This window comes from Mustelus asterias, chromosome 11 (assembly GCF_964213995.1).
Source record: "Mustelus asterias chromosome 11, sMusAst1.hap1.1, whole genome shotgun sequence".
Taxonomy (NCBI): Eukaryota; Metazoa; Chordata; class Chondrichthyes; order Carcharhiniformes; family Triakidae; genus Mustelus; species Mustelus asterias.
The window spans coordinates 111,235,182-111,260,248 of NC_135811.1; the positions used below are offsets into that span (position 1 = coordinate 111,235,182).

Consider the following 25,067-nt stretch of genomic DNA (forward strand, 5'->3'; position numbering starts at 1 on the left):
ATGGCCACCACATCACACTTCCAAGTAGTGATCCACGCTCTAAGCTCATCCATTTTGTTCACTACACTCCTTGCGTTAAAATACACACATCTCAACCCTTCGGTCTGAGCGCTCCCCTTCTCCGTCACCTGTGTATCCTCCCTCTCACACTGTCTACAAGCCCCTTTTATTTTTAAGCTAACCTCCTCTCTCCCAGTCACCTCATTTCGACCGCCCCCCCCAACCATTCTAGTTTAAACACTCCCCAGTAGCCTCAGTAAATCTTCCCGCCAGGATATTGGTCCCCCTGGGATTTAAGTGAAACCCGTCCTTTTTGTACAGGTCGCACCTGCCCCTAAAGAGGTCCCAATGATCCAGGAACCTGAATCCCTGACCCCTGCTCCAATCCCTCAGCCACGCATTTATCCTCCACCTTATTCCGTTCCTTCCCTCACTGTCTCGTGGCACAGGCAGCAATCCCGAGATTACTACCTTTGCGTTCCTTCTTCTTAACTCCCTACCTAACTTCCTATATTCTCTTTTCATAACCCCTTCCCCTTTTCTGCCGATGTCAGTGGTACCAGTATGCACCACGACCTCTGGCTCCTCTCCCTCCCACTTCAGGATTTCTTGGATACGGTCAGAAACATCCCTGATCCCGGCACCAGGGAGGCAAACCACCATCCGCGTTTTTCGACTTCCTCCACAGAAACGCCTGTCTGACCCTCTCACTGTAGAGTCCCCGATCACCACTGCCTTCCTCCTCCTTTCCTTACCCTTCTGTGCTACAAGGCCAGACTCCGCGCCAGAGGCACGACCACTGCTGCTTCCACCAGGTGGGCTGTCCACCCCAACAGTACTCAAACAAGAGTACTTATTTTTAAGGGGCACAACCACTGGGGTACTCTCTACCACCTGACTTTTCCCTTTCCTGACTGTGACCCACTTGCCTGCCTCTTGTGGCCCCGGTGTGACCACCTGCCTATAACTCCGATCTATCACCTCCTCGCTTCCCCTGACCAGACGAAGGTCATCGAGCTGCAGCTCCAGTTCCCTAACTCGGTCCCTTAGGGGCCGCAGCTCGACGCACCCAGCACAGATATGCACTTCTAGGAGACTAGGAGACTCCACTGCCTCCCACATCCAGCACTGAGAACAGCAAACTGGCTTCACATTCATAATATCCCTTTTCCTCAGATTCCACAGGGAAAGAACTAAGATTTAAAATATGGACGGATTCCCTGATCCTTGCTCTGTCAATATACTAGTACCTGTGGCTATAATCTGTTGCAATTCATTTTAGATTGTGTTTGCAGATGAGCATCTGTTTTGATAACATTCTGACACATGTTCTGGTCCTTTATTCCCTTGTAGCTGGGGCCTTGTTCATCCAAAACTGCTCAGTGTTCCTGAACTTTGTCATAGGATGGCAGAGCTCTCACTCAGTGGAGAGAGGTTCTTGAAGAACTTGTACCATTTTAAAAAACAGAATCCTGGCAAGGTAAGAGCTTTATTGAACAGGTTATTGTAATTTCAGGGAACTTCAATGAACTGAATTTAAAGTACTTAGATTTGTTCCATCATGCAAGTGAATGTGCATTTTTGTTATAAGAATGCACTATTGTGTTTGGGATCTGTTGGCGCTATTGTCTTCCAGAGAGTTCCAAGATTAAGATTTTTTTTCACAAGTCATTCACGCATTCTCCATAAAAGCATTTAGAAGAGTTTAAATTCCTCAAATTGGCTGAATTACAATCTCTCCAAAGATGACTTCACAATTGTCTTTTAAAGGACAGCATTTCTTTTTAAACATCAGGTCAGTCAGTGGCTTTGATACAATTAGTTACCTCAGTGCAACAGTCACCGTCTGGTGACTGTGGGAAATAGCCAAGGGGAGTGGGGAATGGGTGGGATGGGGCAGGGGGCTCACAATGGTTGAGGGCAAGAGGGGGAATATGTAAAGATATGGATGAGAATAGGAGAGGATAGCGGTGGATGGAAAGGGGTGAGAGTGAGTGAGGGTAGGACAGGTTGGATGAGGATTGGGGGGGTAGAACATAGAACATAGAACAGTACAGCACAGAACAGGCCCTTCGGCCCACGATGTTGTGCCGAGCTTTATCTGAAACCAAGATCAAGCTATCCCACTCCCTATCATCCTGGTGTGCTCCATGTGCCTATCCAATAACCGCTTAAATGTTTCTAAAGTGTCTGACTCCACTATCACTGCAGGCAGTCCATTCCACACCCCAACCACTCTCTGCGTAAAGAACCTACCTCTGATATCCGTCCTGTATCTCCCACCACGAACCCTATAGTTATGCCCCCTTGTAATAGCTCCATCCACCCGAGGAAATAGTCTTTGAACGTATTGATAGAGACCTGTGGATGAGATTGTTTTAAAGCGATAGTAAGTAGTCTGATGGACAAATTTAAACTCTTAAAGATCTCCCAAATGAGTAGTGCCTGAAGCTTTTAATGTACCTCCCTGGGAACCCCTTAATGTTACTAGCTATGTGGGAATCATTATGGAAAGTAGTTCAAGATCTGAATTAATTGTATCTGGATTGTTTTGTTCAGTTTTGCCTTTTAGTTTGTGGTGTGTTGACATTCCTGGCTGTAATTGGACGCTACATTCCTGGTCTCCTCCTATGCTACATCAGCTGTAAGTGCAGTTTTCATATTTTTGACTTATCCTTGATGAGTTCATTCTGTATAAAGTGAGTTATTTTCACTTGCTTTCTGTACCTCTCATTGTTGGTTTGCACTTGGTGAGCTGCAGTGAATTTGAAAACCAATGTTCTGATTGAAATTTTGGTCAAAATTGTAGACCCACTTTACTAGATTTAGTTTCCATCGCTGCTGGTGGCCGAAACGCTCCCAATTTGGACAATCAAATTAATGCTATTTCAAAGATGCTTGAAGATTTGTTGACAAAATATAGACTGTGAAAAGTGCCTGATCTAACCAGGAAGTTGAAACACCTCCATCTTTCACGTCTGTTGTTCAGAGTTCGATAAAGGTTGAAATGTGATGACATAATTACCAAAGTTGAGGAAAATGAACTCTATATAGATTTTTTGTCTGAATTATCTGACAAATAGATTTTCGGACAAAACCAACAATGATGGAACTCCTCGGAAAAAGATTTTGAAAATTTCCCTTGACTACTTAAAGCTACTTTTTAAAACCAGTTTGATGCTTGAGCATTGCGTGCTTGTTTTGACTGAACTAGGAGAGAGCATCAATCTCCCAAATATTCCCATGCACCTCAGTCTGTCGGGAGAGGAGCGAGCTGTTTTTGCAAATAATGGTAAACTTTCACATGAACTCATCAGAAGAGTGAGAGAACAAGGTGGAACAGTGTATGCAATCATGGACAGGTTTGGAAGGATGGGAGATGGGTTTGTGACCACTCTTGGAAACAGCCTACTAAGGGAAATGAGTAGGGCTTTAAAAATGTTTGTAATTAATACTCTTATATTTTTAACATTTTTACATGACTGATTTGAAACCTGCTTTTGGAATAGTGACTGAATCGTGGACAACTCCACAGTTATCTGATGCTGTGTTTTCTATGCCATGTTATTCTTGTTTTTGAAAGGATCAAACTATTCGATGAGGAGGAGAGGTGTTGCTTTATGTTAGAAGAGATTTTACCTCATTGTTTATCAATGAATGATGTTGGATTTGAACATTCAACTTGGATCACTGTTACTCTCTCTAATGGTATCCAGGCTTGGCCTGACAAGTGTCCATCAACTCGTGCCACACAAATGTCAGACAATTACCATCTCCCAAAGAGAGGATTCATTGTCCCTTGACATTCAATCACATTACCATTGCTGAATTTCCCACTATCAACATCCTGGGGGTTACCATTGGCCAGAAACTCAATTGGACTAGCCATATAAATACTGTGGCTACCAGAGCAGGTCAATGGCTAAGCATCCTGAGGCAAGTAACTCGCCACCTGACTCCCCAAAGCCTGTCCACCATCTACAAGGCAAAAGTCAGGAGTATAATGGAATACTCGCCACTTGCCTGGATGAGTGTAACTCCAACACACTCGAAGCTTGACACTATCCAGGACAAAGGAGTCCACTTGATTGTTACTCCTTCCACAAACATTCAATCCATCCACCACTGATGAACAGATGGTGAGTACCATCTACAAGATGCACTGCAGGAATGAACCAAGGTTTCTTAGACAGCACCTTCCAAACCCATGACCACTATCATCTAGAAGAACAAGAACAGCAGATACCTGGGAACACTTGCCTTAATTAGATACAGTAGACTTTAAAAGTACTTACTCCCACACTCTGCCGTGCTTCGGCCTTGCACTTGTCTGCTGCTTGAATCCAGAAAGAACATCTGTTCACGGCCAGATTACCTGGCTTAACCTTCAAGGCTTTCCTGCAGTGGTTTTTCACACTTTTTTTTCACAATTATTTCTTTTCCCACAGTGATTGGCATACTGCTCTGGCCCTTGGCTATTTATCACCAATTGGGGTTAAAAATCTATGCCAGAATTGAACCTGTGCTTAAGCGGCTGGATTTCAGCGTGAAGGGATACATGTTGACAAAACAACGGGAACGACAGTGTGAGTAATTGGGGGGGGGGGGGGGGGGGGGCTTCGCAATGAGTGTAATTAACCTTTGTTGTTGCATGCTTTTAATTCCTATATGACTGAACCTCTTGGTGAATTTTGTAAAAGCGAATATTGTTTGGGATTAAGTATAATGCATCAGAACCCTAGTGCAATGCCTTTTCTTCTGGTGCAGTATATAAAACAGTTAAGGAACTTGGTTTACTTACAGGAAAGTATGTCCAACTTCATACAATTGAAATAATTGGTTTGAATGAGCCCTGGCCTGAGGGAAGGACCATGTTATTCAAGTACACACAACATATGGCGTATCTTCAGTAATAAATTCGATTGTCAGTAAATTAAGTTAGAAATAGTTAAAACTACTCCCTCCCAGTTGCACATTGAAGGTATCAACCTATCTTGCTCAAATCAAGAGAGACAAATTATAGCTGCAACTTTCCTTTTACAGTTGTTATGTAGCTATTTTCTGAAATGAGTAGAAAACATTAAATAGCTTAGTGCAAGAGTGATCAATTGTGACTGAGGAATTGTCTCCATCGAGTACGGTATTAGGCTCCCTTTTATACAGAGCACATGTTACTCCTTCAAAGAACCCCAATAAATTGGTTAACATGATTTCCTTTCCAAAAAACCATGCTGACTCTTCCCAATTGCCTCATGTTCTAACTGCCCAGCTGTGACTTCCTTGATGATCGATTCTAATTGGGGGTGGCACGGTAGCACAGTGGTTAGCACTGCTGCTTCACAGCTCCAGGGTCCCGGGTTCGATTCCCGGCTCAGGTCACTGTCTGTGTGGAGTTTGCACATTCTCCTCGTGTCTGCGTGGGTTTCCTCCAGGTGCTCCGGTTTCCTCCCACAGTCCAAAGATGTGCGGGTTAGGTTGATTGGCCAGGTTAGAAATTGCCCCTTAGAGTCCTGAGATGCGTAGGTTAGAGGGATTAGCGGGTAAAATATGTGGGGGTAGGGCCTGGGTGGGATTGTGGTCGGTGCAGACTCGATGGGCCGAATGGCCTCCTTCTGCACTGTAGGGATTCTATGATTCTATAACACCTTCCCAATGACATGTCATGCTAACTGGCTTGTAGATTCCCATTTTCTGCCTCGTTCCCTTCATGAATAGAGGGGTTTTATCTGCTGCTTTCCAGTCTAGCAGATTTTGGAAAATTGATAATAGTGCATCTATTAACTTTCTAGAGATTCCCTCCCGAGATTCATTCCCTTTGTTAATTTAGATCTTCTTGTTACCAAGCAAATCCATGATACTAGAAAGGTTAAAGATAGTATCAAACTATATATAATTGTGCAAAGACAGGTTGCAGGTCAGAAGATTGGACAGGATATACGGTACAGCAAAAGATGACTAAAAGAACAACAAGGAGAAAACTAGTCAGAAATAAAATAGATAGTAAGAATTTTTATAAATATTTGAAAAGAAAAGGATTAACAAAGTAAACAATCATCCTACAAGAAGTGAGTCTCGAGAATTCATAATAGAAAACTTGGGGAAGGCAGATGAATTGAACAGGTATTTTGCATCAGTCTATAGTGGACACAAGTAACATCGCAGAAGCAGCTATAAATCAGGAAATGAAAGAGGAAGGAACTCGGGAAAATTAGTTGCTACAGGGAAATGGTACTTAGTAAATTGTTGAGCTGCAAGTTGATGAGCCAGGATCCTGATGGATTATATCCTAGGGTCTTAAAAGAACTGTCTAGTGAAATAGCTGATGCATTGGTTTTAATTTGCCAAAACTCCCTAGACTCGGAAAGTCCCATTTTAGATTGGAAGAAGCAAATGTAACTCCCATTATTCAAAAAGGGAGGGAGACAGAAAGTGAGAAATTACAGGCCAGCTCGCTTAACATCTGTCATAGGGAAAATATTGAAAGATATTATTAAAGAAATTATAGCAGGGCACTTGGATAAATTCAAGGTAATCGGGTAGAGCCAACATGGTTTTGCGAAAATGGAAATCACGTTTAACCAACTTGTTGGAGTTCTTTGAGGAAGTAACATATGCTGTGGATAAAAAGAAACTGGTGGATGTACTGTACTTAGATTTCCATAAGAAATTTGATAAAGTCTTAACGTTAAAATTTATTGTGAAAAATAAAAGTTTATGATATGGGGGATAACTAACATACTGACATAGATAGATAGAAGATTGGTTGGCTAACAGGAAATAGTTGGCATAAATAGACCATTTTCTAGTTGGTAAGATGTAACAAATGGTATGCACAGTAAGAAGTTTAACAACACCAGGTTAAAGTCCAACAGATTTATTTGGTAGCAAAAGCCACACAAGCTTTCGGAGCTCCAAGCCCCTTCTTCAGGTGAGTGGGAGTTCTGTTCGCAAACAGGGCATATAAAGACACAAACTCAATTTACATGAATAATGGTTGGGAGGTGCAGACTCGATGGCCCGAATGGCCTCCTTCTGCACTGTAGGGTTTCTATGATTTCAGCAGTTGCAACGAGACATAGATAAAATGCAAGACTGGGCGGAGTAGTGGCAGATGGACTTCAACCCAGATAAGTGTGTGGTGGTTCATTTTGGCAGGTCAAATAGGATGAAAGAATATAATATTAAGGGTAAGACGCTTGGCAGTGTGGAAGATCAGAAGGATCTTGGGGTCCGGGTTCATAGGACGCTCAAAGCAGCGTCGCAGGTAGAGGCTGTGGTTAAGAAGGCGTATGGAATACTGGCCTTCATCAATAGAGGAATTGAGTTTAGAAATCGGGAGATAATGCTGCAGCTGTATAGGACCCTGGTCAGACCCCATCTGGAGTACTGTGCCCAGTTCTGGTCGCCTCATTACAGAAAGGATGTGGAAGCCATAGAAAGGGTGCAGAGGAGATTTACAAGGATGTTGCCTGAATTAGGTGGCATGCCTTATGAGGATAGGTTGAGAGAGCTAGGTCTTTTTTCCTTGGAGAGGTGAAGGATGAGAGGAGACCTGATAGAGGTGTATAAGATGTTGAAAGGTATCGATGGAGTGGATTCTCAGAGGCTTTTACCCAGGGCTGAAATGGTTGCCACAGGAGGTCACAGGTTTAGGGTGGTGGGGAGTAGGTACAGAGGAGATGTTAGGGGTAAGTTTTTCACTCAGAGGGTGGTGGGTGCGTGAAATCGGCTGCCGGTAGTGGTGGTGGAGGCGGATTCAATAGGGTCTTTTAAGAGACTTTTGGATAAGTTCATGGAAGTTAGTAAGATAGAGGGTTATAGGTAAGCCTAGTAGGTAGGGACATGTTCGGTGCAACTTTGGGTCGAAGGGCCTGTTTGTGCTGTAGCTTTTCTATGTTCTATTTACTGCGAGGGTAATTGAAAACAAAAGTAGGTAGGTTATTCTTCAGTTGTACTGGGCACTAGCGAGACCATTTCTGGAGTACTGTGTGCAGCATTGGTTACCTTATTTAAGGAAGGATGTGCTGGAAGCAGTTCAGAGAAGATTTACCTGACTAATACCTGGAATGGATGATGACGCAAAAGCTGGTGGAAGTAGAGTCTTTGAATCTTTTAAGGCAGAGGTGGATAAATTCTTGCTAAGTAATGTGATGCGTTATTTGTAGTAGGTGGGATGCAGATTTGAGGTTACTATCTGCCATGATCTTATTAAATGGTGGAGTCAGCTCAAGGAGTTGAATGCCTACTCCTATCCCATGTCTGTATGTTCTTGCAAAGCTGGTGGAACCTGAGTCTTTGAATATTTTTTAAGGCGGAGGAGGATAAATTCTTGGTAAGCAAGGGGCTTACCTTCGTGCTTGCCTTCATTGGCCGGGGTATTGAGTTTAAAAATTGGCAAATCATGTTGATGCTTTATAGAACCTGAATTAGGCCGCACTTGGAATATAGTGTTCAATTCTGGTCGCCGCACTACCAGAAGGATGTGGAGGCTTTGGAGAGGGTACCGAAAAGATTTACCAGGATGTTGCCTGGTATGGAGGGCATTAGCTATGAGGAGAGGTTGGAGAAACTTGGTTTGTTCTCACTGGAGTGACGGAGGTTGGAGGGGAGACCTGATGGAAGTCTACAAGATTATGAGAGGCATGGACAGAGTGGATAGTCAGAAGCTTTTTCCCAGGGTGGAAGAGTCAATTACTAGGGGGCATAGGTTTAAGATGCGAGGGGCAAGTTTTAAAAGAGATGTATGAGGCAGATTTTTTACACAGAGTGGTGGGTGCCTGGAACTCGTTGCCGGGGGAGGTAGTGGAAGCGGATACGGTAGTGACTTTTAAGGGGCGTCTTGACAAGTACATTAATGAGATGGGAATAGAGGGATATGGTCCCCGGAAGGGTAGGGGGTTTTAGTTAAGACAGGCAGCATGGTCGGTGCAGGCTTGGAGGGCCGAAGGGCCTGTTCCTGTGCTGTAATTTTCTTTGTTCTTTGTTATTGGAGGGAGGAGGGATGCAGATTTTAAGTTACCATCGGGTCAGCCATGATATTCTTAAATGGCAAAGCAGGCACAAGGGACTGAATGACCTACTCCTGCTCCTTGTTCATATGTATTATCTAATATTACCTGCTCTCTGTTTGGTTCCATAACGTGTGGCTCAAAGAAACTATCTCACAAACATTCTATGAACTTCCTATTCAGGCTGCTGCTGGCAATCTGATTTTTCGAGTTGTATGTAGATTTAAAATCACCCATGATTATTGATGTCCTTAATCAAAAGCACCCAATATTTTTCTTGTATGCTTTGTCCTACATTGTGGTCACTGCTGGGAGCCTGATGACCGTTCCCACTTGTGACTTCTTTCCCCTACAATTCTCCTCTCCACCCAAAACCGATTCTTTAAATTTATTTGAGTGTCACAAGTAGGCTTACATTAACACTGTAATGAAGTTACTGTGAAAATCCCCTAGTCGCCACGCTCCTGTTCGGGTACACAGACAGAATTTAGCATGGCCAATAGACCTAACCAGCACATCTTTCAAACTGTGAGAGGAAACAGGAGCACCCAGAGGAAAGCCACAGAGATACTGGAAGAACGGGCAAACTCTGCATAGTGACCCAAGCTGGGAATCGAACCCGAGTCCCTGGCACTGTGAGGCAGCAGTGCTAATCACTGTGTCACCGTGCCGCCCAAAATTCAACATCCTGATCTTCTGAACCAAGATCATCTCTAACTATTGCATTAATGCCATCCTTGATCAACAGTGCTACCCCTCCACCTATTGAATGTTATACCCCTCAATATTCAGGACCCAATCCTTGACAGCCACGTCTCTATAATGGTTATCAGATCATATTTGTTTACTTCAATGTACACTAAATTAATTTACTTTATGAATGCTGCATGCATTCAGATACAGAGCCTTTGGTTTTGCCTTTCTGTTTTCTTTGTAACACCTGGTGTTGAATGTCGCTGTGTTTTCTTTCTTTGCCTTCCTGCCATTCTGTGATCCTCATTTCTCATATTATTATTTTGCTCTCTTGCCTTGATTTTCAACATCCACCCAAGCTTAATCCCTCACCTACCCTTAATTTAAGGCCCTCTCTAATTCCCTGGATATGTGGCTCAATGGAACAACTGAACTGTTGTGGGAAATTACCAGCGCAGTCAGACTGGAGGTTCAATAATACAGCTTTATTTTGGACATGAAGCTTCAGGGAGAAAGCGCTGGTACTCCGCAGTACTTGGCAGCTACCTTCTCAATAATACAATAGCAGTTGGTCATTTTTATACTTCTCAGACAATGGATAGTCTGGACATTAGCCATTTAACACATCGTTCTAGTTGAGTAGACAGATCATGGTGATCGGTAGTTAATACATCATTACAATCAGATAGGTACAGACATGGGCATTTAACATCGCATTGTTCATAGAATGGATACATTTCCTCTATCAATGGCTGGTTTCGGTCTTTACATACAGTGATTGGTTTTGCTGCATTTATGTATTTCTGTTCCCATCTATGGCTGATCTTGTTATCAGACCTTATTGTCCTGGGTCTGCCCTTATCTTTAAAGTACCTCAAGCTCTGACTGGCTTCCTGCAGTATCTGATTCCTGCATGTTTAACTTTAAATAACTGTCTGTGCTGCATGTTTTAATTTTAAGTAGCTATCTGTGCTAAAAGTCAGTGCCCGCTTAATGCCTCTTCCCCAGGTAACCATTTTATGTGCCAGGCAACCATTTTGTGTGTCAGGTACCCATCTCTGTGATTTTCCCCACTACTGTCCCCATACCCCTTGACACTCTGAGTCTAAAAATCTCTTTATTTCCTTCTTAAATATATTGAGTGACTTCACCTACACAGCCTCCTGTGGTAGAGAATTCTCCAAGTTCACCATCCTTTGAATGAAGAGTTTCTCCTCCCCTCGGTCCAAAATGACCAACCAGAGACGCATTTGTCCTAGATTGCCTAGGCGTCTAAAAGCAGCTCCCACTCCCAACAGCTGCAACATAACTCCTGTCCTGCCATTGTTACTTGCGTTATTTAGCTAATTAATTTATATTCTTAATTAATTTAGAACAGCTCCTATGTGTACTTCAATTTACTGTGCTTATTAAATGCCAGTATCACCCACAAAACTGAAGGTTATACAATTCTCAATTACACACGTGCTTTGGATATTTATTTTAACTATTTTATTTTAAAGTTTCGGTTCTTGTTATTTATAAATCTATTTTTACTCCTGTGTCCTCAACTTGACTATCAACATATTGTCCCTTGCTCCAAACATTTATGGCCAATCAACTTGCTAGTTTCCTGTGATATCATAGTTGCTTTTTTTTTATCACTCAGTTTTTTCAGCCGGTTACTGATTCCTGACTGCCTCTGATCTCTCCGACTCATGTTCCAGATAGGTTAGGCTGCGCTCCGATTCCCAGCCACTCGTTATGCCACTTCAGACTCCTGGTGGCCTCTGATCCTCTCCAATTCAGGTTCCAGGTAGGTTTGACAGTTAGATCCAGAATGTGGCATAATCCTGCAACTTTTGAAGACCACGTTTAAATCAGTGACTGATGAAGGGTCACCCAGACTTGAAAGGTTAACTCTGTTCTCTGTCCACAGATGCTGTCAGACCTACTGACATTTTCCAGCATTTTCTATGTTTGTTTGAGATTCCAGCACCTGCAGTAATTTGCTTTTAACAGAATTCAGTTGTTTTGGCTTTTTTGAGGGCAGTTATTCAATCAGTAATATAAATGCAGTGAGGAACAACCAAATTGATCACCAATGTGAGGGATGACAACTTGGCGAAGTTTGCATTCTACAATGCAGTACTGGTTGTCTTTTGTTCCTGGATCATCATTTACTGACAAAGTAATGACAATCTTAATGTGCTCATCCTTGATGCTGCATAAATCATCCAATAATTTGTGGCAAGGAAGAGAAGAGCTGTGAATTGCCAAAAATTGGTGGATTATTTGCATCGTTTGCCATTAATCTTTCGACAATGCCAGCTTGCCCTCAACCTCCCTGTGTTTCAAGAAATTGCTATAGTTGCATATTAATTAGCAATTCACTGTAAAAAGTTTGGACTGATAATTATTAAAGGACTGTTTAATGAGACTTGTGTACCTGCAATGTCATTCAACCTCTCTGGCTCAGAAAGGGAACATTTATAACTGTGGAGTCTCCTTCAGGTAGTAAATTGTTTCAAGAGATACCTTTAATTTATTTTTATTGCTATTCCTTTTGTCAGGATGATATTGGAATAGTGTAGGTTAGATGGGCTTTAGATTCGTTTCACAGGTCGGCGCAACATCGAGGGTTGAAGGGCCTGTACTGCGCTGTAATGTTCTATGTTCTTTGTTTCTCAGTTAATTCTGTTCCTGTCCATAATTTGATTCAAATTCACTACTTCCTGTACCATCATTGCTGTTGCTTTTTCATTCTTTTTTAATTAATTAGTTAAGGAGATATACAGTTGATATTGTTAACTAAGGTGCCCAGGTGTCCTATTATAAGATCAGTTTATCAGATTTACAGTGCAAAATATTTTTAAATTCAAGTCAGGGAGAAAAAATAACTAATTACACATGTTGCAGGATGCCCCACTACAGCAAATTCTGGGCCAAAACTGAAAGGGTAGAGCAGCTCCATGTGACTGTTTCCATCTTATCTCTGGTTTATTTCAGTGCGTCGTCAAGCATTGACTGTCAGAACTACAGATGATGGAAGTGACAGTGAAGCTGAATTGGCTGCCTTCTGCCCTGAGGTACAGATCGTGTTTTTCTCCTGATAGCACTCTGTCTGTATCTTAGTGACTCGTACGTTCTCCATGGCCTCCTCCACCCCTTACTCACTGTCCTCAGCCATCTTCCCCACCACACTCAATCTCATCAGGCCCCCCTCCCCCCCTGCAGCACAGCTTGGCACTCCTTGGGAAGGCCCCTTCTAACCCACGCACACTGCTTGATCTCTTTGGGAAGGAAACCCCCACACTGCTGTATTGCCTCAGGAAGGCCCCTCCCCACTGCTCGCTTTGCTCATCTCACCAACTTGAAGAAAAGTTTTTAAATCTTTACAGTTCGCTGTGAGGTTTCAGCAGCAGTGTTATATTTGAAATAGTTTGATTGGAACTGTAAATTGTCAATAATCCCTTAGTATCTGAGCTCCCTGAGGAAATGGATTTGTAGTTTGTTCATTGAGATTCAGTTGTACTTTGTTGTGGAATCTGCAACGATCTGGAGTTTTTAAGAGAAAGCCGATGACATTCAACAGAAATTCCCTGAAAAATCGAAGAATCATTATTAAAGTTTAGAAATTAAACTCGGATCTCTCTTTTAGCCTTTAGTGAATGGTTAAACTGGTATGTTTTTTACTCTGAAAATTCGAATTCATATAATGCTGAAACCATTTTTTTAAGGCCGTCTCTTCAGGGAACTTTCCAGGATCACGTGGCCATTATCACACTTGTTTGTAGGAACTGCCACGCACAAATTAGCTGCCGCGTTTTCCACATTACAACAATGACACTGCTTCAAAGATGCTTCATTGCTTGTAAAGCACTTTGGGATGTATAGAGGTCATGCAAGGTGCTATATGAATGCAAGTCTTTTTCTTTTTCAAATTAATTGGATAATCTTATTTCTCTCTCTCCTGTTTCTTGTACTGAAAGATTGATGACTCCATGATTGCTAAGGAATTGGAAATTTCAGACTCTGAACACTCTGACACTGAGGTGTCATACACTGAGAACGGAACTTTCAACTTATCCCGAGGACAGACTCCAATAACAGATGGCTCCGAAGGCAGGTTCTTGAGTTTTGATGGAAATCAGTTTAAAGCTTTTCTAGTTTCTATGTTTCTAAATGCCTTATTTTAATTTTCAAAAGTCCAGAAAGTTGCATCATCTGCAGTCAGCTTTTTCATTAGGTGAATTTTGTTACATTGAAAATGTTGTACTTCAGTCAAATGTGAGGTAATGCATTTTGGAAGGTCTAATACAAATAGGAAATATACAGTAAATGGCAGAACCCTTAGGAGTATTGATAGGCAAAGGGATCTGGGTGTACAGGTACACAGGTCTCTGAAAGTGGCAATGCAGGTGGAGAAGGTAGTCAAGAAGGCATACGACATGCTTACCTTCATCGGCCAGGGCACTGAGTTTAAAAATTGGCAAGTCATGTTGACGCTTTATAGAACCTTAGTGATGCCGCACTTGGAATATAGTGTTCAATTCTGGTCACCACACTACCAGAAGGATGTGGAGGCTTTGGAGAGGGTACAGAAAAGATTTACTAGGATGTTGCCTGGTCTGGAGGGCATTAGCTATGAGGAGAGGTTGGAGAAACCTGGTTTGTTCTCACTGGATCGACAGAGGTTGAGGGGAGACCTGATAGAAGTCTACAAGATTATGAGAGGCATGGAGGGAGTGGATAGTCAGAAGCTTTTTCCCAGGGTGGAATAGTCAATTACTAGGGGGCACAGGTTTAAGGTGCGAGGGGCAAGGTTTAAAGGATATGTACGAGGCAGTTTTTTTTACAGAGGGTGGTGGGTGCCTGGAATTCGTTGCCGGGGGAGGTAGTGGAAGCGGATACGGTAATTACTTTTAAGGGGCGTCGTGACAAATATATGAATAGGATGGGAATATCGTCCCCGGAAGGGTAGGGGGTTTTAGTTAAGTCAGGCAGCGTGGTCGGTGCAGGCTTGGAGGGCCGAAGGGCCTGTTCCTATGCTGTAATTTTCTCTGTTCAGTCATCGACCCAATCCTTTGTGTGCCCTATTTATGTGCCACATAACAAAAGATGACAGTTCATTCACTGATATTCTTTTTCCCCCAAACTTGGCTCTGTGTGATGTAGAATATCTGCAGTGGATGAGTGACCCAGGCTCTTTTCAAACTGATTTAAGTGCTTCCTCACCTATTGACACAATTAGTTTGAGTTTCTCCATCTGTCAGTCAGAGTGTAAGTTCAACAACTGTAGAATATTTTTAAAAAGGTGTGAAACATCTAAACACTGGTGTTCAGAGAGATTTAGGTGAACTTGTACAAGGAAGATAATGTGAGCTTGCAGGCACAGCAAACAATAGGGAAGTCCTTGCTCAAAATTGTTCAAGGTGTTTGAGATCACACCTGGGGCACTGTAGACTGTGTTTGTCTTTTTTAAGTAAAGATGTTTGCATTGTAAGTGATATAGCTAAGGTTCGCTAGATTGGTCCCTGGAATGAAAGGGTTGTTCTGTGATGAAATGCTGAGAAAATTGCATCTATATTCTCTGGAGTGTAGAAGAATGAAAGGTGATTTCAATGAAACACATAAGTTTGAAGGGATTTGACAGGGTTGTCACTGAGGTTGCATCCCTGACTGGGAATCTGGAACAGGGGACACCATCTCGAGATTAAGAGGGCAATCATTTAGGACTAAGACGAGGAGAAATTTCTTCACCCAAAGAGTTGTGAATCTTTGGAATTGTCTGCAAAGGACAAATATTTGGGGTCACAGGGTCATGAGATATGGACGGCGAAAGGGAAAGTGGAATTGAGGCAGAAGATCAGCTATGATTGTGTTGAAAAGTGGCGCAGGATCGTTAGATGATATAGTTCACTTCTATTGCCATTTCTTGCATCCTTAGAGTATAATAAGTTCACTCCAAACCTCATAATGGCCACATGACAGAAATATGAGTGTGAAATATCTCACTAACTCGAATTTATCTTGCTTCTAGACCTTGATCGTCATAGTGACCCAGAGGAGTCGTTTGCGAGAGATCTACCGGAATTCCCCTCAATTAATCCAAATGTGACTGGACTGGATGATGATGATGATGATACCAGCCTGGGTATTCCAACTGCTCCCTACCAGACTTTGGCACAGGAAGATGAGAGCCTGTTTTCTGACCAGGAGGATATTGATGCAGATATATCCATCAGTGGGCTGCCATCACCCCTGAATTTCACAGGTAGCCAGGGCCTTTCTCTGGCAGGGGCACTAGCCAGCAATATGATGGCGGCAGCACTGTCGAGCACAGATCAAGCCCAAATGATGAGGGACAATTTTCCAAGGGTTGCTTCACAGACCTGTCACGAACACTCGGGCACAGAAATGGACACTGATGCAGAGGGGGATGATTTTGAACTGTTAGATCAATCAGAGCTCAATCTGTACGAGAATGTCACTTCACAGGATCGGGGCTCACGGCAACACCTGAAGACAGGGTTCCTTTCCAACTTCCTCCGAAAATAGTAGGTTTGTGGGTGTTGATGTTGCAATTACACCACACTGGACCCCGTCAATGTTCATCGGAAGACAAGGTTGACATTAATACCCTTGTTGCAATACCACTGGCGTGTCTGTTATTCCTGCTGCTGTTGTGCATAGTTATAATGATTCTCCCAGTGGTTTTCATTTCTTTCTCATGATGGACAGCGAGAGATGTAGAATTTATTGCTGTCTGCCATTGCAGGTTTATTTGGTGTCCCTTCTAGCTCCTTTGGGTTGAAATGCTGTCATCCCAGAAAATGTTTGCAAGGAATGATGAAGCATTCTGGAACATCTGGACTAAATTCCGCTAATCAACATACGTAGTTGAGTTTAACTAAAAGTACATTTTTAAGGGGTAGAAGTTCTGCAACCATTCATGCAGTATTTTTGACTCATTGAAAAGAAAACTGATTACCTGTTAGAGGACACCATCTCAGTGTCTTCTGTGTTTCTGCTTCAGAAAGTAGAAACCATCCACAGAGTGTTCTTGACAGACAAGGTGTTGATGCAGGTAAGAAGACATTGTTTGATTTGTTGGATTGTAATCTCATCAGATTTAGAAAATACACCATTTAGCACTTGTTAGTGAGGATTAGGGTTAGGCAGTAAACAGACTTAATCAACTTTTCCGTAAGCAGTAATGCACTGAGCAGCAAAGTTCATCATCAGCAGAGATTAATATTGCTATTGTTATTCAGAATAACAAGACTGGAAAAAATTCTAGGATTAAAATTGAGCTCTGCCCTCAGACAGAGACTGCAATAACTAGATTGTTTAGTCGGAGAGGAGGCGGGGGTATCTGGGAATGTAAATGTAGAGCAAGTTTTACTATTCAATTCACCCATTACACTGTAGAGAAAGGTCACAATCTAGCAAAACTGAACAGTGAGGAAAAGACAGTTTAAAACCAATGGAGACTTGTTCTTTTTAAACCGTAGAAAATAAATCTTCAGGATTTCTATAAGACTTGGTGATTTATGTTTCGTCTCTTTGGTACCATAAACTCTCTTATTCTGAGGTAATGCAATAGTCTGGTGAGTTGAATTGTTTGCTAAATACTTCTGAAATATTGCAAACTCCTTTCTTCCATTCTGCTGCTTATTTTTGTGGTCATGTTTATGCTGAGCTTCCTGCTGCAGTTGCACTATTCGTTAAAATTCATCTCTGCTTAAATTTTTCCCTCCTGATTTCTAAGATCACTGCATTCTAGGTAAGAAAACTTGTAGTTCTCATTGACCAGATTTTCTCAGACTGTGTTATACCTAAAATGTACGTGACCAGATCCGAGGAATCAACAATAGCTGAATTTGGAATAGGTTGTGTGGGTGTGAGCTAGCATTGAATATAGATGCTAATCTGTCGGATATCTGTGCAGGTAAAGCTCAAAGTCTCAGGCTGTAAACATTAAGGTGAAGTGCTTCTTCTGCCTTTTTTAGAGTGGATCAGAGATGTAGCTATAGGAATGGATTGTATGGCAGAGGGAGCTGGGTTCGTTTACTGGACCTCCCAGACTCCACAATGATGCGGTATCTCTTCTTCCTACAGTTGAGAAATTTAAACCTTAAACTTGATAAAGGTGGAACTCAATGCTGTACCTGTGCAGTTTTTTGGTGAATAATAGACATTATACTACTACCTTTTAGAATATTGCAGCAACTTCTCTCTAACTAAAAGCAGACTTTCTGTCTGCAGTTATTTAAATGTAACATCACATTCTCTTCTCCCACTGAGAATTATTCAGTTACATTTGCTCAATTAGAGAAAGAAAAAGCAAATCAAAATATTTTATGAAATGGAAAATTAGCATTGTACTATGCATTGTCAACGAACGCAGTGTGCTATGCATAGGAGTGGTAATTTTATAAATGTTGGTTTGGGTCGGGCACAAACCCTTTTAAAGCTTAAAATATTTTAATATATGTTCATTATACTTTGAAGCTGTTTTTAAAAAATGAAATATTTGATATTATAGGACTTTGGTCCTTTGTAGCTTTTTAATACAAAATCAAAATACTGCAGGTCCTTGAAATCTGAAATAAAAATACTTCTGGTAACACTCAGCAAATCAGTCAGCACCAGTGGCCAAAGAGGGGTAACATTGAAGGTTGATGACTTTTCAATGTTAAACTTTTTAATATCCTGCTCCAGTTACACACTTCATGTTGAAAGGCTGAGTGAAGATTATATTAATTCTTATACTGAATTAGCCCGCAAAGCAACCGTTGACTTGTATACTATAACAGAAAGTAAATAAAATCCATTATTAAGTGTTGAGGCTTTTCCTGGATATGATCTGCTGTCCTCATTTCCCTCTGATCGAGCCCTGCATGGAATAAGTGCAAAATTTGGAGCTATGCAGCTGTTGCACGCAGTGTCTATTTATTTCAAATGATATGTTGGGCCACAGTCATTGGTCTAGTTTTTATGGCAAAGCAATTGTGGTCATCAGTCATTAATCCATACCTGCTGTTTATATTGTAAAAGAGAATCGTATTTCAGATCCGATTCCAACAGCACCTGAAATTTAAAATTGCAGACGACTGATCCCTCAAATCTTTTGGAAATTGTATAAATTATGTACATATGTTTAAAAATTTCAGTTATTTTAAAAAGTTAGTGATGAGCTTAAGCTTTGAGATTTTTTTGAGATGAAGCCTTCTGTTGCTGAGAACCCTGTGGTGTGTTTGAAACCTATTGCAGCCTTTTCATTAGAAACCCAGGCAATTAGAATTGATAGTTAGATAATGCAAATTGCATTAAACTGTTGTGTAAAATGTGCAGGATTTGTGTGATTCTCAATGTCACTTTTGTGTATTTAAAATATTTCAAAACATTCATTTTCAGAGTTTATAACTGACCTGATCCATTTGAAAGTTTTGTAGAAAAGTCAGTTTATTTTTGAACCATTCATTAAAACTGATTTCTAAAAATGTGAATGAAATGTGTGCCTGATTTTTAGTTGTGCATTATATCTGGGTGTAAAGTGAGTCCTGATGCATGCATGTGCCTATGGTGTGCTTTATTTCAGGTATCTTTCTGTTTTGCTATTTTTACCATTTTCATCTATTTTTACCATAATTCTGACTACCAGTTTCTGTCATTGTTGCTTTGAAACCTGTTGTTTGTGAGAATAGCTCAAATTACCTTTTCGGCATCCCTTCCAGTCCAGAGGCAATTTTCCTGAAACCACATAAAAGTAACTGACATCAGTGCTTGGAAAGCTACATAATTGCACTAGACAACATCTTAAAGTCTTACTCTATGCTTGGGTATGCCCTACATCATGGGCAGGCATAACTAATCAAAAGTGGAAGTCAGTGATGTACAGGATTTCGGAACCCATGAAGTTTCGCGGCCTGAGGTAAGACCAAGGTAACATGAAGTGCAGTACATCTGTGGAGAGAAAACATACATATGTTTTGATATACATCGCCAGGTCCGGATGGGATGTACCCCAGGTTACTGTGGGAGGCGAGGGAAGAGATTGCAGAGCCTCTGGCGATGATCTTTGTGTCGTCGATGGAGACGGGAGAGGTGCCGGAGGATTGCGGATGTGGTTCCTATTTTCAAGAAGGGGAATAGGGATAGCCCAGGAAATTACCGACCGGTGAGTCTAACCTCAGTGGTTGGTAAGCTGATGGAGAAGATCCTGAGGGACAAGATTTATGAGCATTTAGAGAGGTTTAGTATGCTCAAGAATACTCAGCATGGCTTTGTCAAAGGCAGATCGTGTCTTACGAGCCTGGTGGAGTTCTTCGAAAATGTGACTAAACACATTGACAAAGGGAAAGCCGTAGATGTGGTTTTAATGGATTTTAGCAAGGCGTTCGATAAGGTCCCCCATGCAAGGCTTCTAGAAAAAGTGAGAGGGCATGGGATCCAAGGGGCTGCTGCCCGGTGGATCCAGAACTGGCTTGCCCAAAGGAGGCAGAGAGTGTGTATAGATGAGTCTTTTTCTAAATGGAAGTCGGTCACCAGTGGTGTGCCCCAGGGATCTGTTCTGGGACCCTTGCTGTTTGTAATTTTCATAAATGACCTGGATGAGGAAGTGGAGGGATGGGTTGGTAAGTTTGCTGATGACACGAAGGTTGGTGGGGTTGTGGATAGTCTGGAGGGATGTCAGAAGTTACAGAGGGACATAGATAGGATGCAAGGCTGGGCGGAGAAGTGGCAGATGGACTTCAACCCAGATAAATGTGTAGTGGTCCATTTTGGCAGGTCAAATGGGATGAAGGAGTACAATATAAAGGGAAAGACTCTTAGTACTATGGAGGATCAAAAGGACCTTGGGGTCCGGTCCATAGGACTCTGAGATCGGCCCCGCAGGTGGAGGAGGTAGTTAAGAAGGCGTATGGTGTGCTGGCCTTTATCAATCGAGGGATTGAGTTTAGGAGTCCGGGGATAATGATGCAGCCATATAAGACCCTCATCAGACCCCACTTGGAGTACTGTGCTCAATTCTGGTCGCCTCATTACAGGAAGGATGTGGAAAAGATTGAAAGGGTGCAGAGGAGATTTACAAGGATGTTGCCTGGATTGAGTGGCATGCCTTATGAGGATAGGCTGAGGGAGCTCGATCTTTTCTCCTTGGAGAGACGAAGGATGAGAGGAGACCTAATAGAGGTGTATAAGATGTTGAGAGGCGTAGATCGAGTGGACTCTCAGAGGCTTTTTCCCAGGGTGGAAATGGCTGCTACGAGAGGACACAGGTTTAAGGTGCTGGGGGGTAGGTACAGGGGAAATGTTAGGGGGAAGTTTTTCATTCAGAGGGTGGTGGGCGAGTGGAATCGGCTGCCGTCAGTGGTGGTGGAGGCAAACTCAATAGGGTCTTTTAAGAGACTCCTGGATGAGTACATGGGACTTAATAGGATGGAGGGTTATAGGTAGGCCTAAAAGGTAGGGATATGTTCGGCACAACTTGTGGGACCGAAGGGCCTGTTTTGTGCTGTAGTTTTCTATGTTTCTGTATGCTAGGGCCTTAACACACATCTTCATGTCCTCTTTGGCCACAGGTGAGGTTCCAGAGATGTTGTTCCCTTGTTTAAAAAAATGAAGCACAGATAATCCAGGAAGTGATAGGCCGGTGAGCCTGACGTCTGTGATTTCTGTAAAAAAAATCTCTGATGTACTCCCCAAATTCTTCCTACCCTCCCTAGTTTGGTTTGTCCAATCAATATGCAGATTAAAATCTCCATGATAATTGCAGTGCCCTTCAAACATGCCCTTGCTATTTCCCCATTTATGCTCTGACTCTTGACATTTTGGGGGTCTATAGACTACTCCCACCCTTGTCTTCCTTGCACAGCTATTTATAATTTCAACCCAAATCGATACTACATTACAATCCACTACCTTTATCTCACTGCTCTGAAACCTTCATTGATTGAAAATGTTACCTCACCCTTTTCCCCTTTGGCCTGTTCTTTTGGAACATTGTATACCTGGAATGTTGAGCACCCAGTCCTGGTGACCCTGCAACCACTTTCTGTAATAGCTAATACATCATACCCATATGTTGCAACCTGTGCTATCAACTTCTCTATCTTGTTGCAAATGCTTTGTGCATTCAGATAAAGAACATTTAGCATTGATTTTTTTACAGTTGTTTACATGTCTAAATCTCCAGTTATTACTTCCTTTATAATGAATGGATTCTAACAATTTCCCGACGACAAATGTTAAACTAATTGGTCTATAGTTTCCTACATTTTGCCTTCCTCCCTTTTTGAATAAGGGTGCTACATTAGCATTTTTCCAATCCACCAGAACCATCCAGGGAATTTTGGAATATTACATAGAACATAGAACATAGAAAGCCACAGCACAAACAGGCCCTTCGGCCCACAAGTTGCGCCGATCACATCCCCACCTCTAGGCCTATCTATAGCCCTCAATCCCATTAAATCCCATGTACTCATCCAGAAGTCTCTTAAAAGACCCCAGCGAGTTTGCCTCCACCACCACCGACGTCAGCCGATTCCACTCACCCACCACCCTCTGAGTGAAAAACTTACCCCTGACATCCCCCCTGTACCTACCCCCCAGCACCTTAAACCTGTGTCCTCTCGTAGCAACCATTTCAGCCCTTGGAAATAGCCTCTGAGAGTCCACCCTATCCAGACCCCTCAACATCTTGTAAACCTCTATCAGGTCACCTCTCATCCTTCGTCTCTCCAGGGAGAAGAGACCAAGCTCCCTCAACCTATCCTCATAAGGCATGCCCCCCAATCCAGGCAACATCCTTGTAAATCTCCTCTGCACCCTTTCAATGGCTTCAACATCTTTCCTGTAATGAGGTGACCAGAACTGCGCGCAGTACTCCAAGTGGGGTCTAACCAATGGATCCACTATTTCCAATTTAAGACCCTAGGATGTAGGTGAACAGGCCCTGGGGACTTGATTGCATTCAATCCCAAGTTTGCTCAGTACCTTTTCCATCATACTCAGTACCTTTTCCCCATCAATCCGATTTTCAAGTTTGCCGACGACACCACCGTAGTGGGTCGGATCTCAAACAATGACGAGACAGAGTACAGGAATGGGAGAGAGAATCTGGTGAACTGGTGCGGCAACAATAATCTCTCCCTCAATGTCAACAAAACGAAGGAGATTGTCATCGACTTCAGGAAGTGTAGTGGAGAACATGCCCCTGTCTACATCAATGGGGACGAAGTAGAAAGCGTCGAGAGCTTCAAGTTTTTAGGTGTCCAGATCACTAACAACCTGTCCTGGTCCCCCCCATGCCGACTCTGTAGTTAAGAAAGCCCACTAACACCTCTACTTTCTCAGAAGACGAAGGAAATTTGGCATGTCAGCTACGACTCCAACTTTTATAGATGCACCATAGAAAGCATTCTTTCTGGTTGTATCACAGCTTGGTATGGTTCCTGCTCTGCCCAAGACTGCAAAGAACTACAAAAGGTCATGAATGTAGCCCAATCCATCACTCAAACCAGCTTCCCATCCATTGACTGTCTACACTTCCTGCTGGCTCAGCAAAGCAGCCAGCATAATCAAGGACCCGCGCACCCCGAATTCTCTCTTCCACCTTCCTTCGGGAAAAAGATACAAAAGCCTGTGGTCACGTACCAACCGACTCAAGAACAGCTTCTTACCTGCTGCTGTCAGACTTTTGAATGGACTTACCTTGCATTAAGTTCATCTTTCTCTACACCCTCGCTATGACTGTTACATTACATTCTGCCCTCTCTCATTTCCTTCTCTATGAACGGTATGTTTTGTCTGTATAGCGCGCAAGAAACAATACTTTTCGCTGTATGTTAATATATGTGACAAATCAAATAATAACCTCCCTTTCAATAACCTCTACACTTTGTTACTATTGGGATGGTACTTACGTCCTCCACCTTGAAAACTGAAATAAAATATTGATTTAGAACATAGAACATAAAAAAGCTACAGCACAAACAGGCCCTTCGGCGCACAAGTTGCGCCAAAACATGTCCCTACCTACTAGGCTTACCTATAACCCTCTATCTTACTAATTTCCATGAACTTATCCAAAAGTCTCTTAAAAGACCCTATCGAATCTGCCTCCACCACCACTACCAGCAGTCGATTCCACGCACCCACCACCCTCTGAGTGAAAAACTTACCGCTAACAACCCCCCCAGAGCCAGCCACCCCCAGAGCCAGTGCCCCCCCCCCCCCGAGAGCCAGCCCCTCCGCTCCCCCACAGAGCCAGCCCCCCTCCAGAGCCAGCCACCCACCCCCCCAGAGCCAGCCACCCACCCCCCCAGAGCCACCCCCCCCCCCAGAGCCAGCCACCCCCCCCCCCAGAGCCAGCCCCCCCCGCCCCCCCAGAGCCAGCCCCCCCCCGCCCCCCCAGAGCCAGCCCCCCCCCCGTCCCCCCAGAGCCAGCCCTTCCCCATCAGAGCCAGCCCCTCACTCCGGAGCCAGCCCGCCCCCCCCCCTCCGGACCCAGCCCGCCCCCCCCTCCGGAGCCAGCCCGCCCCCCCATCCGGAGCCAGCCCGCCCCCCCATCCGGAGCCAGCCCGCCCCCCCCCTCCGGAGCCAGCCCGCCCCCCCCTCCGGAGCCAGCCCCCCCCCCTCCCCCCAGAGCCAGCCGCCCCCCAGAGCCAGCCGCCCCCCAGAGCCAGCCGCCCCCCAGAGCCAGCCCCCCCCCCAGAGCCAGCCCCCCCAGAGCCAGCCCCCACCCCCAGAGCCAGCCCCCCCCCCAGAGCCAGCCAGCCCCCCCCCCCAGAGCCAGCCCCCCCCCCAGAGCCAGCCCCCCCCCCCAGAGCCAGCCCCCCCCCCAGAGCCAGCCCCCCCCCCCAGAGCCAGCCCCCCCCCCGCCCCCCAGAGCCAGCCCCCCCCCGCCCCCCAGAGCCAGCCCCCCCCCCCGCCCCCCAGAGCCAGCCCCCCCCGCCCCCCAGAGCCAGCCCCCCCCGCCCCCCAGAGCCAGCCTCCCCCCCCGCCCCCCAGAGCCAGCCTCCCCCCCGCCCCCCAGAGCCAGCCCCCCCCCCCGCCCCCCGGAGCCAGCCTCCCCCCCGCCCCCCGGAGCCAGCCTACCCCCCGCCCCCCGGAGCCAGCCTCCCCCCCCCCCCCCCGCCCCCCGGAGCCAGCCCCCCGCCCCCCGGAGCCAGCCCCCCCCCGCCCCCTGGAGCCAGCCCCCCCGCCCCCCGGAGCCAGCCCCCCCCCCCCCGCCCCCCAGAGCCAGCCCCCCCCCCCGCCCCCCGGAGCCAGCCCGCCCCCCGGAGCCAGCCCCCCCCCCCCCACCCCCCGGAGCCAGCCCCCCCCCCCCCCCCCCGAGCCCCGGAGCCAGCCCCCCCCCGCCCCCCAGAGCCA

The 25,067-nt window shown here is 44.4% G+C and overlaps 1 protein-coding gene across 1 annotated transcript; it reads left to right on the top strand.

Annotated features, from left to right (window-relative positions):
- Window positions 1-1,357: 1,357 nt before the first annotated feature.
- Window positions 1,358-19,193, top strand: retreg3 (reticulophagy regulator family member 3). The gene is made up of 6 exons (XM_078224296.1): window positions 1,358-1,480; window positions 2,560-2,644; window positions 4,449-4,586; window positions 12,690-12,769; window positions 13,673-13,805; window positions 15,724-19,193. The coding sequence occupies exons 1-6, from the start codon at window positions 1,406-1,408 to the stop codon at window positions 16,239-16,241; spliced, it is 1,029 nt and encodes a 342-aa protein (XP_078080422.1). The 5' UTR covers window positions 1,358-1,405; the 3' UTR covers window positions 16,242-19,193.
- The last annotated feature ends 5,874 nt before the right edge of the window (window positions 19,194-25,067 follow it).